The sequence below is a fragment of the Pelodiscus sinensis genome, chromosome 29 (assembly GCF_052426305.1).
Source record: "Pelodiscus sinensis isolate ZL-2025 chromosome 29, ASM5242630v1, whole genome shotgun sequence".
Classification (NCBI taxonomy): Eukaryota; Metazoa; Chordata; order Testudines; family Trionychidae; genus Pelodiscus; species Pelodiscus sinensis.
This window is the reverse complement of record NC_143080.1, coordinates 661660-675464: the sequence shown is the minus strand read 5'-3', so window position 1 is coordinate 675464 and position 13805 is coordinate 661660. Positions and strand designations below refer to the sequence as shown.

Here is a 13805-nt window from a genome sequence, read left to right as displayed (position 1 = left end):
GGCTGCCCAGTGTCCCCTGGACGCAGCTGCTCCAAAGTTCCCCCTGGGCAGCCTCCCGCTGGACACGTCCAGCTCGGACGTGGGGCTGAGCCAGGTGGGCCCGGTGCATGGAGCCAGCACCGAGGGACCCCCAGGGCTCCGCGCTGGGCCATGAGCACAGAGGATGCAGCTGCAGGCCCAGAGGGCGGGTCCCACAGCCCAGCACTGCTGCATCCTGGGGGCAGTGGAGGGGGATGAGTGGTGCACGCCCTTCCCCCAGCCTGGGAGGATGCACTAGAAGACGTGGATGGCGATGGATCTGCTGTTCTTGTCCGTCTGTTCAGAGACAGGAGACCGGATTCCCCTCTCCTCCACGCAGCACCCCCTCCAAGAGGAGACTCTGCCCACTGTTCCCCAGTGGGGGCGGGGGCTGCACTTAAGGGACACGGTGGCAACTCCAGGCACTTGGGGGATCAGAGCTGACTCAGACAGCAAAGGGGAAATGCGGTTCCCTTACAACCCAGTTAACCTTGTGGCGCTGAGTTCCACTGGTTTTGTCCAGGCCACCAACTGAGCAGGACTCCAAAGGGGACTTGGCATTTCTGTGGAGAACAGGAGTCCCCTGGCTTCTGGTAGAAGCAAAGTCAGAAGCTAAGGTTTGGGGGAGGGGATAAAGCCTCAGGCTTCAGGGCTGCCAACCATTAGGGGTCAGGAGGCAAATGTTCACAGGGGCAGATTATCCTGCAACGGCCCATTGCAGGGTCCTTTCACCCTCCAGGGCAGGGGCTGGAGCAGTGACCCCCTGTGACGCGGGGGGGGCTGTCTGCTCTCTAACCCAGTGGGGCGTGGGGGGGCCTTGCTGGTTGCTGGGCTCGGGCAGTGGGTGACTCCACTGGCGGCTGTTTGTAGCACGGCCCAGCAGGACAGCGGGTGAGTCACTAGGCCAGGGGCTCCCAGCCGGTCCGACCGGTCGCCTCCCAGGGAGAGACAAAGGGAGGAGGGCGGAGACCAGCCCCGGTCTGGGGCGCCGGGCTGGAGGAGAGTCAGTTTCTGTCTGGGAAGCAGGGGAGAAGGGGCTAGGGAGGGGGCTGGGATTGCAGGGCCCAGCCACCCCCATCACAAGGGGGGGCCCTGAGGCCTCTTAGCCCCAGTTCCTGTAACCGGATTGCATCTGTGCTGGGCTGTATCTGGGGGACGCAATAAACTCCCTCAATTCCACTGGCTGGCGGAGTCTGTTCGTGCCACTTCGGGGGTGCAGGAGACGGGGAACCCCAACGCGCCCCCCCCCCGGGATCCTGACATGAGAGGTACAAAGCATCGGGAGCAGCATGGGGGGAGCAGGGAGGGTCCCCTAAAGGGGCCGGGGAGCAGTCACATCCCCCTCTGGAGCCCCCGCCGGGCCCCTTCCCAGCGCTCCCATAGAGTGGGGGGGAGGGGATCTGCCCTGCTCCCAGCAGCCAGATGTGTGAACAGGAATCACCTGGCGCCTGGCCCTGAACACGCACAAGAGAGCGAAGGGCCAGCGGCCCCAGGGACAGGCCACTGACTGAACGGGGGCTGGGATCTCCCCCTCTCTAGGAACAGGACGCTGCTCTCCTGCCCCCGGGCCGGCTCCTCTCGTGCTCTGGGGGCAGAGCCAGGAGCAAGACAGCACCTTGCCCGTGTGACCCCCCGGAATTTACAGAGCCCTGGGGATCACCCCTGTTTTCAGCATAGGAAACTGAGGCACGGGCCGGCTCTCTTTAGACCAAGGATTGTTTACTGTGCGCCCGCACCACTCCTAGCCTGACACAGTGTCCCGAGCCCACGTCCGCTAGCCCAGTGTTTCTCAACCTTTTTTTATAAAGTACCCCTTAAAAAATTGTAAGTCCCCCCAGTACCTACAGTTTTTAGACACACAACGTTTCTTACTATGGTTGCAACACGTGTTTAAACAACTTAATCGTAGCTGGGCTGGCGATGACATTTTTGGGTGTAAAAAGTACAAAAATAACAAAGTGCTGCAAAACTTACAACAGAAATTCAGTTTTCTCCCAATTTCAGTTGTTGACGCCCCCCCAGACGTCGCCTGCGGACCGGAGGGGGCTCGTACCACTCGCTGTGAAACACCGGCTGGAGAATAGCGGCTTGCTGTTGCGGACAGCTGCGGGGCTGCCCTTCAGCTCAAGGGGCAGACAGCCCAGGGTTCAAATCCCGGCCAGGGCGGGCAGATGCCTCCACTCCGGCAGCGGAGCCTTTACCTGGGCTAGCCTGGGGGTGCCACTGCCCTGGCTCGGGCTGGGATGCCAGGGCCCCCGGCCAGTGGAGGGAGGCACCTGCCGGCCTGTGACGCGCCCCTCACAGTGTGTCCTACAAGCCAGGCTCCAAGGGCCCATCCTGCTCCTGAGTTCAAAGCCGGCTCCCCCCCCCGTACCTCAGGGAGGTGGAGTAGCAAGTGGGCCCATCCTCCCCCTTAGCACCACGGGGAGGGTGGGCAGAAAATGGTCCCAGCCCAAGAGCACAGGGAGGGTGGGCCCTGGGGGCAGCAACACTCCACCCCAGGCAAGCTCACAGCAGGCGTTCTGGGGGTGGAGCATGGGCCAGGCCAGGCTGGCTGTTTGGAAGGCAAAGCCTTCCCCTGCCTCTGATACCCACCGCCCTGCGCCTGCCACTCAGCCAGTGCTCTGATGAAAGGCCCCGGAAGGTGGGCCAGGGATGTGCTGGCCTGAGACTCGCGATTGAATTTCTTCCCTCTGTCCCCACCCCCCAGTGCAGATTCCTTGGCAGTACCAGGAGCAAAGCACCTAAAGCCGCGTGGGGAAGTCGTGGCTCCCGGAGGCAGGCCAACGGGAGAAGCAGCTTTTTATGCCAATGGATTTTCAGTCCCCGGGACGAGGCAGAAGGAGGCAGAAAATTACAGCCCAGCCGGTCATACATCTGCTTTGGCAGCGATTCCTATCGATCTCGGACATCTCCCTGAGTGCAAAGTGGTTTGCAAATGGAACCGCTCCAGCCGCCACTGAAATGCGGCCACCTCTGGGGTGGGGCGCGGCCGCTGGTTGAACAGCAGCACTGCGAGGCATCGCAGGTAGGATGGGAAGTGGTACCAGCCAGCGGGCAGCTGCAGCACAGGTGTAAGGAATGGGAAGGTGGGTTGCCCCCAGATTGCCCCAGGACCCTGGGGCTAATGGCCCTGAGTCTCGGGGTCTCTGCTGACAGAGAGCAGCTCAGAACCCTGGCTGGGTGTCCCACATGAAGGGCAGCAGTCCCCAGAGGTCGGGGGGTCAGCACAGACTTGGCGCTCCTGCTAACCCGCCCTACTTGCGGCACCTCGGCGCCCTCAGCCAGAGGGCTGCTTCCCCGAGCATACGGCTCTGGGGGAGGAACGAGTTCACAGCCTAGGGGGGTAGAACTGGGGGGGGTCTGCACCTCATGTGAAATAATGGATCTGAACAGTGCCCCCTCCCCGAGGCCCTTCCATCACCGTCCAACACGCCCGGGAGAGCCTCCTGCCAGCCATAGGAACACCCACCCCCGGCCCGCCCGCCCAAGGCCTGGAGCACGGGGCTGGCAAGGACTGAAAATGCCCCAAAGCCTGGGCGGTGGGAGGGGGCATGGAGGAGGAAAGCGGGGGTGGGGTGGAGAACTTGGGGTACACGGAGGGCAGGGTTGCAGGAAAGGAAGCTGGCAAGGGAGGAGAGGGAAGGAGAAGGGGCGGAGAGACAGCGGGAAGGGACAAAGGGCAGAATGGAGCCAGGGGACAGGACAGCAGGGTGGGGGTAGCAAGCCCCCAAGAGAAAACAAACCCAGGAGTGAAACAGCCAGAGACCAGCCCACCGCCCCCCTCCAAACCCAGCCGGGGGAGCGGGGGCTCAGCAGGGACCAGCCCACCGCCCCCCTCCAAACCCAGCCGGGGGAGCGGGGGCTCAGCAGGGACCAGCCCACCGCCCCCCTCCAAACCCAGCCGGGGGGGGGGGGGCTCAGCAGGGACCCGTCCCAAGGCCCCTCTCCAAACCCAGCCGGGGGGGGGGGGGCTCAGCAGGGACCCGTCCCAAGGCCCCTCTCCAAACCCAGCCGGGGGGGGGGGGGCTCAGCAGGGACCCGGCCCACGGCCCCTCTCCAAACCCAGCCCCCTGGGGGGGGGGGGCTCAGCAGGGACCCGGCCCACGGCCCCTCTCCAAACCCAGCCGGGGGGGGGGGGGGGGGCTCAGCAGGGACCCGGCCCACGGCCCCTCTCCAAACCCATCTGGGGGGGGGGGGCTCAGCAGGGACCCGGCCCACGGCCCCTCTCCAAACCCAGCCGGGGGGGGGGGCTGGGGGGGGGGGGCTCAGCAGGGACCCGGCCCACGGCCCCTCTCCAAACCCAGCCGGGGGGGGGGGGGCTCAGCAGGGACCCGGCCCACGGCCCCTCTCCAAACCCAGCCGGGGGGGGGGGGGGCTCAGCAGGGACCCGGCCCAAGGCCCCTCTCCAAACCCAGCCGGGGGGGGGGGGGCTCAGCAGGGACCCGGCCCACGGCCCCTCTCCAAACCCAGCCGGGGGGGGGGGGGCTCAGCAGGGACCCGGCCCACGGCCCCTCTCCAAACCCAGCCGGGGGGGGGGGGGGGCTCAGCAGGGACCCGGCCCACGGCCCCTCTCCAAACCCAGCCGGGGGGGGGGGGCTCAGCAGGGACCCGGCCCACGGCCCCTCTCCAAACCCAGCCGGGGGGGGGGGGGCTCAGCAGGGACCCGGCCCACGGCCCCTCTCCAAACCCAGCCGGGGGGGGGGGGGGCTCAGCAGGGACCCGGCCCAAGGCCCCTCTCCAAACCCAGCCGGGGGGGGGGGGCTCAGCAGGGACCCGGCCCAAGGCCCCTCTCGGGGGGGGCTCAGCAGGGACCCGGCCCAAGGCCCCTCTCCAAACCCAGCCGGGGGGGGGGGGGGGCTCAGCAGGGACCCGGCCCAAGGCCCCTCTCCAAACCCAGCCGGGGGGGGGGGGGGCTCAGCAGGGACCCGGCCCAAGGCCCCTCTGGGGGGGGGCTCAGCAGGGACCCGGCCCACGGCCCCTCTCCAAACCCAGCCGGGCCAGGAGGGTTACAATGGACTCGCCTGGCTGCTGACGCTGCCGTGTGTGTGTGTGTGGGTGGGGGGGGGGGGGGATGTTCCATCGATTGATGGAAAACAGGGCAGGGGATTGGGCTGCTCATGAATGTTTAAAGTGGGGGGGGGCAGAGCGGGGGGGCTGGGCTCGCCCAAGCGCGGCTTGCTGCATAGGCAGTGCCCCCCCCCGCAGAGACGTCTATAAACACCCCGAGTTTAAGCCTCCTCCCACCCCGCCCCCCTTTTCCCTGCGCCCCCATCGCTCCTCACCCCCCCCGACAGGGACACACAATACGCAGCGGCCCTTCCCCGAGCGCAGTAACCCGGGGGGGGGGGGGGGGGGCTGTTTTGCTGGGGCCTTTGCTGCAGCCTCCCGAGCAGGCAGGGCTGGGAACCAGCGACCCACCGGGGGGGGGGGGGGGTTAGTTGCAATAAGTCCGATTGTCAATTGCAGCCCCCCCAGCGCGCGCCACGGGGGCTACTCACCGAGGAGACCCCCGGCATCCTCAGCCGCGTCCCGGGCCTGCCATGCCGGGTCCAGGGGCGTCTCTCCCCCGCCCCGCCCCCGCCTCTCCGGCTCCAAGAAGCTCCCAACAATTCGGGGGGGGGGGGGGCACCGGCCCGCGGGCCGCTCCGCGAGGAGGAGCCGCTGCGGAGAGACTCGCGCACTGACCTCGGCCGGCCGCGCCGGGATGGTCCCCGGGACCCGCGGGGGGGGGGGGCTCGCAGGAACCCGGAAGCGCCTCGAGCAGCCGGGCTGGGAGGGGGGAGGATGCTGCCGGGCCCTGGGGCTGGGAGCGGCAGGAGGCGGCGGCGGGGGGCCTGGAGCGAGGGGGGGGGACTCCCCGAGCAGGGCCCCCCCCCCCGACAAGCAGCCTGATTGCCAGAGGGGCTGGCCGGGGAGGGGGGGGGGGACGAGAAAGACTGTAGCAGCTTCCCCGGAGCAGCCCCGCCCCCCCGAAATGCAGCCAGCTCTGGGGGGGAGCAGGGAAGCCGGGGTTCCGCACCGATGGAAGCTGGGGGCTCTCCTGGGGCCAGGGGCCAGGCGGGCTGGGGGAGGGGGCGCAGGGCCGGACGAGGACGCAGACGGATGGCAGCGGACAGGCGCTGGATGGGCGGCGGCTCGAGCCACGGTCTGGGGCGCGTGGGACGGGGGGGCTAATCCTGACTCTCCTGGATCAAGCTGCTTCCCCGTGCCTCAGTTTCCCCTCTGCCTCCGCTCGAAGGGCCCTGGGGTGCAGGGAGCGTCTCTCGCCATCCCAGGGCGGGGGGGGGGGGGGGGGGGCGCCGGGCACGTGGCAGAAACAACAGAGTTCTGGACTGTGCCAGGACCCCTCCCCCCAGCACTGGGGAGGCGGAGCCGGCCTGGCGGGTGGTGCTGAAGGGACAGCTCCCGGCCCCGGCCTGGGAGGGAAACCCCCGCGGCCTCCTCCGGGGAGCTGATTGGCCCGAGGGGCCCAGAACAGACCCTGGGGCAGGGAGCGCAGAGACCCAGAGCCCGGCCCGGGGCGGACTCAGACTGGGGTGGAGGACGCGGTCTGCGGCCGGTGCGCGCGTCGGGAGCAGAACTGAGACTTTTCAGAGGTTGGGCCCAAGCGAGGGGGCCTGGGGGCTCATTTGAGCTCCCGCCTCACATGCCAAAATGCTGCGGGCCGGCCCTGGAAGATAGGGAGCCTCAATTCACGGCTAGGGGTGTGTGTGTGTGTGTGTGTGTGTGTGTGAAGGGAGGTGAGTGTGTGTGTGTGTGTGTGTGTGTGAAGGGAGGTGAGTGTGTGTGTGTGTGTGTGTGAAGGGGGTGTGAGTGTGTGTGTGTGTGTGTGTGAAGGGGGTGTGAGTGTGTGTGTGTGTGTGAAGGGGTGTGTATGCACGTGAAGGGGTGTGTGCATGAAGTGGGTGTGAAGGGTGTGGAGTGTGTGTGTGTGTGTGAAGGGGTGAAGGGTGTGGGGGGGTGTGTGTGAAGGCGTGCGTAGGGTGTGTGAAGGGGTGTGAAGGATGTGCAGTGTGTGAAGGGGTGAATGAGTGTGTGTGTGTGTGTGTGTGAAGGGTGTGGGGTGTGTGAAGGGGGTGAGTGTGTGTGCGTGTGGAGGGGTGGTGTGTGGAGGGGGTGTGTGTGGAGGGGGTGTGACGGGGGCCGGTGGCTGCCTACAGAAGGCGGCCCGGTGGCCCCGGTGCAGACGTGGCTGGAAGTTGAGGCTCGGCCAGTGGAGGCCGGGGGGGGGGGGGGGCTGTGCAGAGGGAAAGGGGGCAGAGCTGGGAGCTGGCAGCAGGAATCCAATGGATGTGGAGTTGGGGGGGCTCCTGGGGCTGGCCAGAGATGGGCCCCTCCTGCAGCGAGCACCAAAAAGACCCCCCCCCCCCAGCCCAGCGCGGCAGAATGGTGCCTGGGAAGGCCCTGCGGCCCGAACTAGGTGTTGCCAGCTTGTCTCAGGGCCTGCCCCGTGGCGCTTTGCTGCTGGGCTGGAAAATGAGACCGGAGATTCTGCCCCCCCCCCCCCCCGAGCAGCAGGAACCCAAGTTGCCAGCCCGACAGCAGCAGCACCGCCTGGATTAGCAACATGTCGAGGCACGTTCCAGGCTCTGTGTGCGCGTTTTAATGCAAACACACAGACACACACACACACCCCGCTCCCTGCACACGCACACACACACACACACCCCGCTCCCTGCACACACACACACACACCCCGCTCCCTGCACACACACACACACACACACACACACACACACAGACACACACACACACCCCGCTCCCTGCACACACACACAGACACACACACACACCCCGCTCCCTGCACACACACACAGACACACACACCCCCCCCCCGCTCCCTGGCTCCACACACACAGACACACACAGACACACACACCCCCCGCTCCCTGGCTCCACACACACAGACACACACACACCCCCCGCTCCCTGGCTCCACACACACAGACACACACACACCCCCCGCTCCCTGGCTCCACACACACAGACACACACACCCCCCGCTCCCTGGCTCCACACACACACACACCCCCCGCTCCCTGGCTCCACACACACACACACAGACACACACACCCCGCTCCCTGGCTCCTGCAGTCACAGCAAGGAGGCTGCCAGCCTGGGGGAGGACTGGAGACGGCTCGGGCATGGTCTGGTGCCTTCGCAAACCCGACTGCAGAAAGTAGGGCAGTGGGAGGCAGCAGTCCCCATGCCAGCCGCTCCGCGCCTACCCTCCCAGTGCCAATGCAAAGCAGCCGGGCGCCACAGGCAGGAGATCTCTTCCAGCTCACGTTACTGCGGGCTACGATGTAGCAGAAACAAAGCTCAGGCTGGCACTCGTCTCACTTCCGCCATGGAGACCACCGCAGCAACCAGGATATCCCACTGCCCCCACCATCACCCCAGGCATGGTCGATGTAAAGGGGCTGGGCCTGCCCAGATCCGATGGGGAGGGGCACTTTCAAAGATGTTATCACTGTAGCTGGTCGGAAAACCAGTTTACATATGAGAATTTTTTTGAATCATTTCCCCGCGCCAAATGGGAATGAAAAGTCAAACTCTCCGAAGTGTCTCAAGAACAGAAATAGGAAATAGAATTAATAAATGGGATCAGGTCCACAGAAGAGTTTTTTTTCTTGGCCTTAAATCAACTTAAGCTTCTAAATAAAAAAAAAAAACCAGGTTTGAACTGAGAAACAGACCGGGCGTTTCCTCGTTCTCCAAACTGGCCCCTGGCCCACAGAGAGTTTTGGTTTTTCTGAGGAAAAATGACATTTGGTTGAAAGAGTCCTGGCCACCTTTAATAAGAATATAAATGATTCTGCTGCTGAGCTCCTAGGAAGGTGTGCGGGGCAGGAACGGGCATTGAGCTGAGCTTTGTTTCTAACTATCTCTGTCGCATCCCACCCGGTAGGGACAAGGGACAATTGCAGCAGAAAATCCACAGGGATGCAATAAACCCCAATGCAATGACTCCTCGAGAATTCGGTAATCGTAGAAAGCAGGGGAGGAGACCTAGCAGAGCAGCGCTTCCTCCTCCTGCCACTTATCGCTAATTAGGAGGATGAAGTGTGTTACCGTAGTGCCCGAGCGCTGTACAACACAGACTGGCACGCGTGGGACTCACCGCTGCAGCGCCTCCTGCTGGTAGCTCTGGGGGATGAGTCCTCTTTCAGCAGGACATCCCCGTCTGGGGGCATCCCCCCCCCGCTCATGTTCCGGACCCACGTTGCGCCGGGCGTGCAGCGTCCGCTTCCTGGCACACCCCTGTGTGCTCTCCCCCTGCCAGTGCTGTGTCTCTACCGCCACTGTGGCCTCCAAGCCCAGCCCCTCTGTCTCAGGGGCCAGCCACAGTCAGCCTGGGGGAAAAGGGGACCCAGGCCAGGGACCCTCTGGCTGCAGCCTCTTCCTGCCCCCTCTGCCTCTTGTTCTGGGCCACTTCCCCGGTGACCCTTTGCAGCCTCCTGGCCTTGTCACAAGGCCGCAGCCCCACAGGGATCAGGCTGGAGACTCTAGCCCCACTGAGCCTGCCCAGCCCTGCGCCCCTAGATCCCAGACCCTGCTCCTTCCCTGGTCAAGGCCGGACTACTTCCTTGCTGCTGGGCAGCTCCTTTTATACAGGGCAGCTCCCCCAAGCTACACCCTGATTGGTTCTTCTAAGCCCTTCTCTGATTGGCCAAGCTCTGTGCAGCTTTCCTTAGCCTGCTTGAACCTTTCTTGGCCAGTGTGGAGCAGCTGCCCCACCACAGAGGCCCAAAGCCAGTCCCTGCCCCATATATAATAAACATGATTGTGTCTCTCCCCCATGTGGCCTGGTGGCTGCTTGGTCGCCGCCCGTGGACGCTTCCCCAAGATCGTCACTGAAGGTGCCTCCGTCAGCAGCCAAAGGGATGCGCCAGTTTCCTAACGTCCCCAACGGCTGGCAGGACCCAGCCCCGGTGCCTCCTCGGCAGCCCCCGGTGCTCATCCCAGACACCCGGCTGGGCCCTCAGGAGGACGTGAGGGGGCAGATGTGAGCAGGATCTGCTGTGATTCCGGCAGGGGCTGGCCTGGCCCCACACGTGCACCGGTTGTCTCGCACGCACAGAATCCAGTAGCTCCCTCGCACACAGGGGCTCAGCCCAAGACACACACCCAGTGCCCGTGCAGAGCCCAGACCACGGACACATGCCCGGGCAGTGGCTCCGTCACACACCCAGCCTCGCGCCGTCTCGCTGTCTCTCCGTTAGTCACGGCGGCGTCAGACCCAGCCACAGGTGACGAACACGTTCCATGGCTCCAGCAGCACCCCCTGGCCCTGCTGGCCACCCAGCACAGAGCAATGGCCAGGCATGCCACTCTGCGGGGTCAGGCATGGCTCTGCTGCCCCTCCCCTGTGTGGAGAAAGACTCTGGACAGCTTCCCCTTAGGAAGTACCAATCCGTGTCACACATACGGAATGGGAAGTGACTGTCTAGGGAGGAGTCCTGATCTAGGGGTCAGAGTGGACCAGGAGCTGAATATGAGCCAACAGTGTGTCGCTGCTGCAAAAAAAGCAAACGTGATTCTGGGCGGCATTAGCAGGAGTGTTGTGAGCCAGACACGAGGAGTCGTTCTCCCGCTCTGCTCTGATTCGGCCTCAGCTGGAGTCTCGTGTCCCGTTCTGGGCAGCGCATTTCAGGAAGGATGTGGAGAAATGGGAGACGGTCCGGAGAAGAGCAACGAGAATGATCAAAGGTCTAGAGAACACAAACGATGAGGGGGGGCTGAAGGAACTGGGCTTGTTTAGTTTGGCAAGGAGAAGACTGAGGGGGACATGAGAGCAGTTTTCAAGTATCTAAAAGGGTGTCACAGGGAGGAGGGAGAAAACTGACCCAGGCTGGGGAGGAACGGTGTCCAGAGCCTCCGTCTGGAAATGGGGACTGGGGAGGGACCACGGGAGGATTCCCTGTTGTGATCCGTCCCTCTGGGGCATCTGGCACTGGCCGCTGTCGGCCGACCGGACACTGGGCTGGATGGACCTTTGGTCTGACCCAGTCTGGCCGCTCTTATGTTCTCCCGGGCCTCTGACAATAGGACAAGCAGCAATGGGCTTAAACTGCAGCCAGGGAGGTTGTGGAATCCCCATCCCTGGAGATACTGAAGAGGCTGGACACACACCTCTCAGGGATGAGCTAGACCAGTGGTCCCCAACCTTTTTCGGTTGTCGGGCGCCAGGGGGCGTGGCCGTTTGCCCGCCGGGTGCCAGGGGGCGGGGACCGGGGGCGCCCCCCCCATCCGCGCGCCCGGGGGCGGGGCTCCACCTAGCCGCGCGCCCGGGGGCAGGGCCCCCCCATAGCTGCGCGCCCGGGGGCAGGGTCCCCTCCAAGGGCCGCGCGCCCGGGGCCGGCGCTCCCCCCCCCCTCCCCCCCGCCGACTGCCGAGCCCCTCCTCCCCCCCGCCGAGTGCCGAGCGCCCGGAGCCGGCGCTCCCCCCTCCCGCCGAGTGCCCGGAGCCGGCGCTCCCCCCTCCCGCCGAGTGCCCGGAGCCGGCGCTCCCCCCTCCCGCCGAGTGCCCGGAGCCGGCGCTTCCCCCCGCCGCCTCCCGCCGAGTGCCGCGCGCCCGGCGCTCCCCCCGCCAAGCGTCCGTGCGCCATGTGCCCGGGGCCAGGCCAGCCCCCGAGCACCTGGCGGGCGCATTGAAATGCCCCCGCGGGCGCCATGGCGCCCGCGGGCACCGTGTTGGGGACCACGGAGCTAGACGGTGCGTTATCCTGCCGTGAGGGCAGGTGACAGGACGCGGTGACCCCTCGAGGTGCCTTCCAGTCAGTGATCTTGTGGAAAATAAAGTCTTTTCCAAAAGATCCCTTATCCCTCTATGAAATAAGGGAGAAGGGATCTTTTGGGAAAGGCTTTATTTTCCACAAGATCAGCATCTAGACTGGCGCTTTTTTCCAACAAAGCTCCGTGTGGAAAAAAAGCAGCAGCCATTTTTATGCTAATGAGGCAGGGGAGATTTAAATCCCCGCTTCATTAGCAATTGCGATACGTCTAATTTACATCCCTTTTACGAAAAAGGGACGTAGTCTGGACGTAGCCAAGGAGCGAGGGGTTTTGCGCAATGGGCACTCCTCTGGCTATGATGAATAAGCCGTTTTGCACAAAAAGGTGTGTGTGGAGGGGAAATGGGGGTTTTGCGCAAAAACAGCCTGTCAGAAGAAGCGCAGGTGCCCTCGTGGCCGTTCTGTGAAGGGCCATCAGAGCTTTCTTGCAAGAAAGCGTCCGTGTGATCTGGACGCCCTCTGGCACAAAAGCGCATGGCTTTTCCCATGCGCTTTCGCAGTGTGGACGCGCTCCTGCGCAAGGCGTTTTTGTGGCAGATCCCTTCTGCAGAAAGCTTCTTGCACAAGACACCTGCAGTCTGGACGTAGCTGGGTGCTTAGCACGTGTATTGGGCTTGCTTGGGAACTGTCCATCGAGCGAGGGTATTCCTGGGTGAGGCCTGTCTGTGGCAAAGGACCCTGCACACCCGCAGGAAGTTACGCCCTGAGCCCCAGGGTCTGGGGAGGGGTGGGTGTGCCGAGAGGGTGGGAGGGACAGAGATGTGCACGGGTAGCTCACTCCCAGTGTCCCCAGCGTGGAGGATCTGCTGTCTGCTCCAAGGACAGACACAAACGGCCTCGCCCTGAACGTACGCTCCCTGGGACACCCCGAGCACCCAGGTGGGGTCAGACCCAGGGGCCATCTGGCCCAGCGCCCTGTCTGCCCACAGCGGCCAGGGCCAGGTGCCCCAGAGGGAGGGAACAGACCAGGAATCATCCAGTGACCCCTCCCCTGTCGCCCCTTCCCAGCCCCTCTCACACAGGCCAGGGACCCGTCCTGGCTAATCGCCACTGAGGAACCCGTCCTCCATGCACTTATCTAACAATCTGCCCCACGGCCAGGAAATCTACCCCACAGCCAGGAAATCTACCCCACGGCCAGGGAAATCTACCCCACGGCTGAGGGAAATCTACCCCACGGCCGAGGGAAATCTACCCCACGGCCGAGGGAAATCTACCCCACGGCCAGGGAAATCTACCCCACGGCTGAGGGAAATCTACCCCATGGCCAGGAAATCTACCCCATGGCCAGGGAAATCTACCCCACGGCCAGGAAATCTACCCCACGGCCGAGGGAAATCTACCCCACGGCTGAGGGAAATCTACCCCATGGCCAGGAAATCTACCCCACGGCTGAGGGAAATCTACCCCACGGCCAGGGAAATCTACCCCACGGCTGAGGGAAATCTACCCCACGGCCAGGAAATCTACCCCACGGCCAGGGAAATCTACCCCACGGCTGAGGGAAATCTACCCCACGGCTGAGGGAAATCTACCCCACGGCCAGGAAATCTACCCCACGGCTGAGGGAAATCTACCCCACGGCCAGGAAATCTACCCCACGGCCAGGGAAATCTACCCCACGGCCGAGGGAAATCTACCCCACGGCCGAGGGAAATCTACCCCACGGCCAGGGAAATCTACCCCACGGCTGAGGGAAATCTACCCCACGGCCGAGGGAAATCTACCCCACGGCCGAGGGAAATCTACCCCACGGCCAGGAAATCTACCCCACGGCTGAGGGAAATCTACCCCACGGCCAGGAAATCTACCCCACGGCTGAGGGAAATCTACCCCACGGCCAGGAAATCTACCCCACGGCCAGGGAAATCTACCCCACGGCTGAGGGAAATCTACCCCACGGCCAGGGAAATCTACCCCACGGCTGAGGGAAATCTACCCCACGGCCAGGAAATCTACCCCACGGCCAGGGAAATCTACCCCACGG

General features: G+C 64.4%; 1 protein-coding gene across 6 annotated transcripts in view; it reads right to left on the bottom strand.

The window, feature by feature from the left end:
* The window catches only part of SAMD14 (sterile alpha motif domain containing 14), a 29486-nt gene extending 19881 nt beyond the window's left edge, over nt 1–9605 (bottom strand). For 3 of the 6 annotated variants that reach the window (XM_075911358.2, XM_075911357.2, XM_075911359.2), the window contains exon 1: nt 5520–5737. Coding sequence is in view for 2 of the 6 variants with exons in the window: in XM_075911357.2 (XP_075767472.2) it covers nt 5520–5537 (18 nt within the window). In the remaining 4 variants the exon portion in view is untranslated. Of the gene's footprint in view, nt 1–5519; nt 5738–9145 lie in introns of those variants that run through there. The other 3 variants (XM_075911356.2, XM_075911360.2, XM_075911361.2) reach the window with 3 other exon arrangements.
* Nucleotides 9606–13805: the final 4200 nt, after the last annotated feature.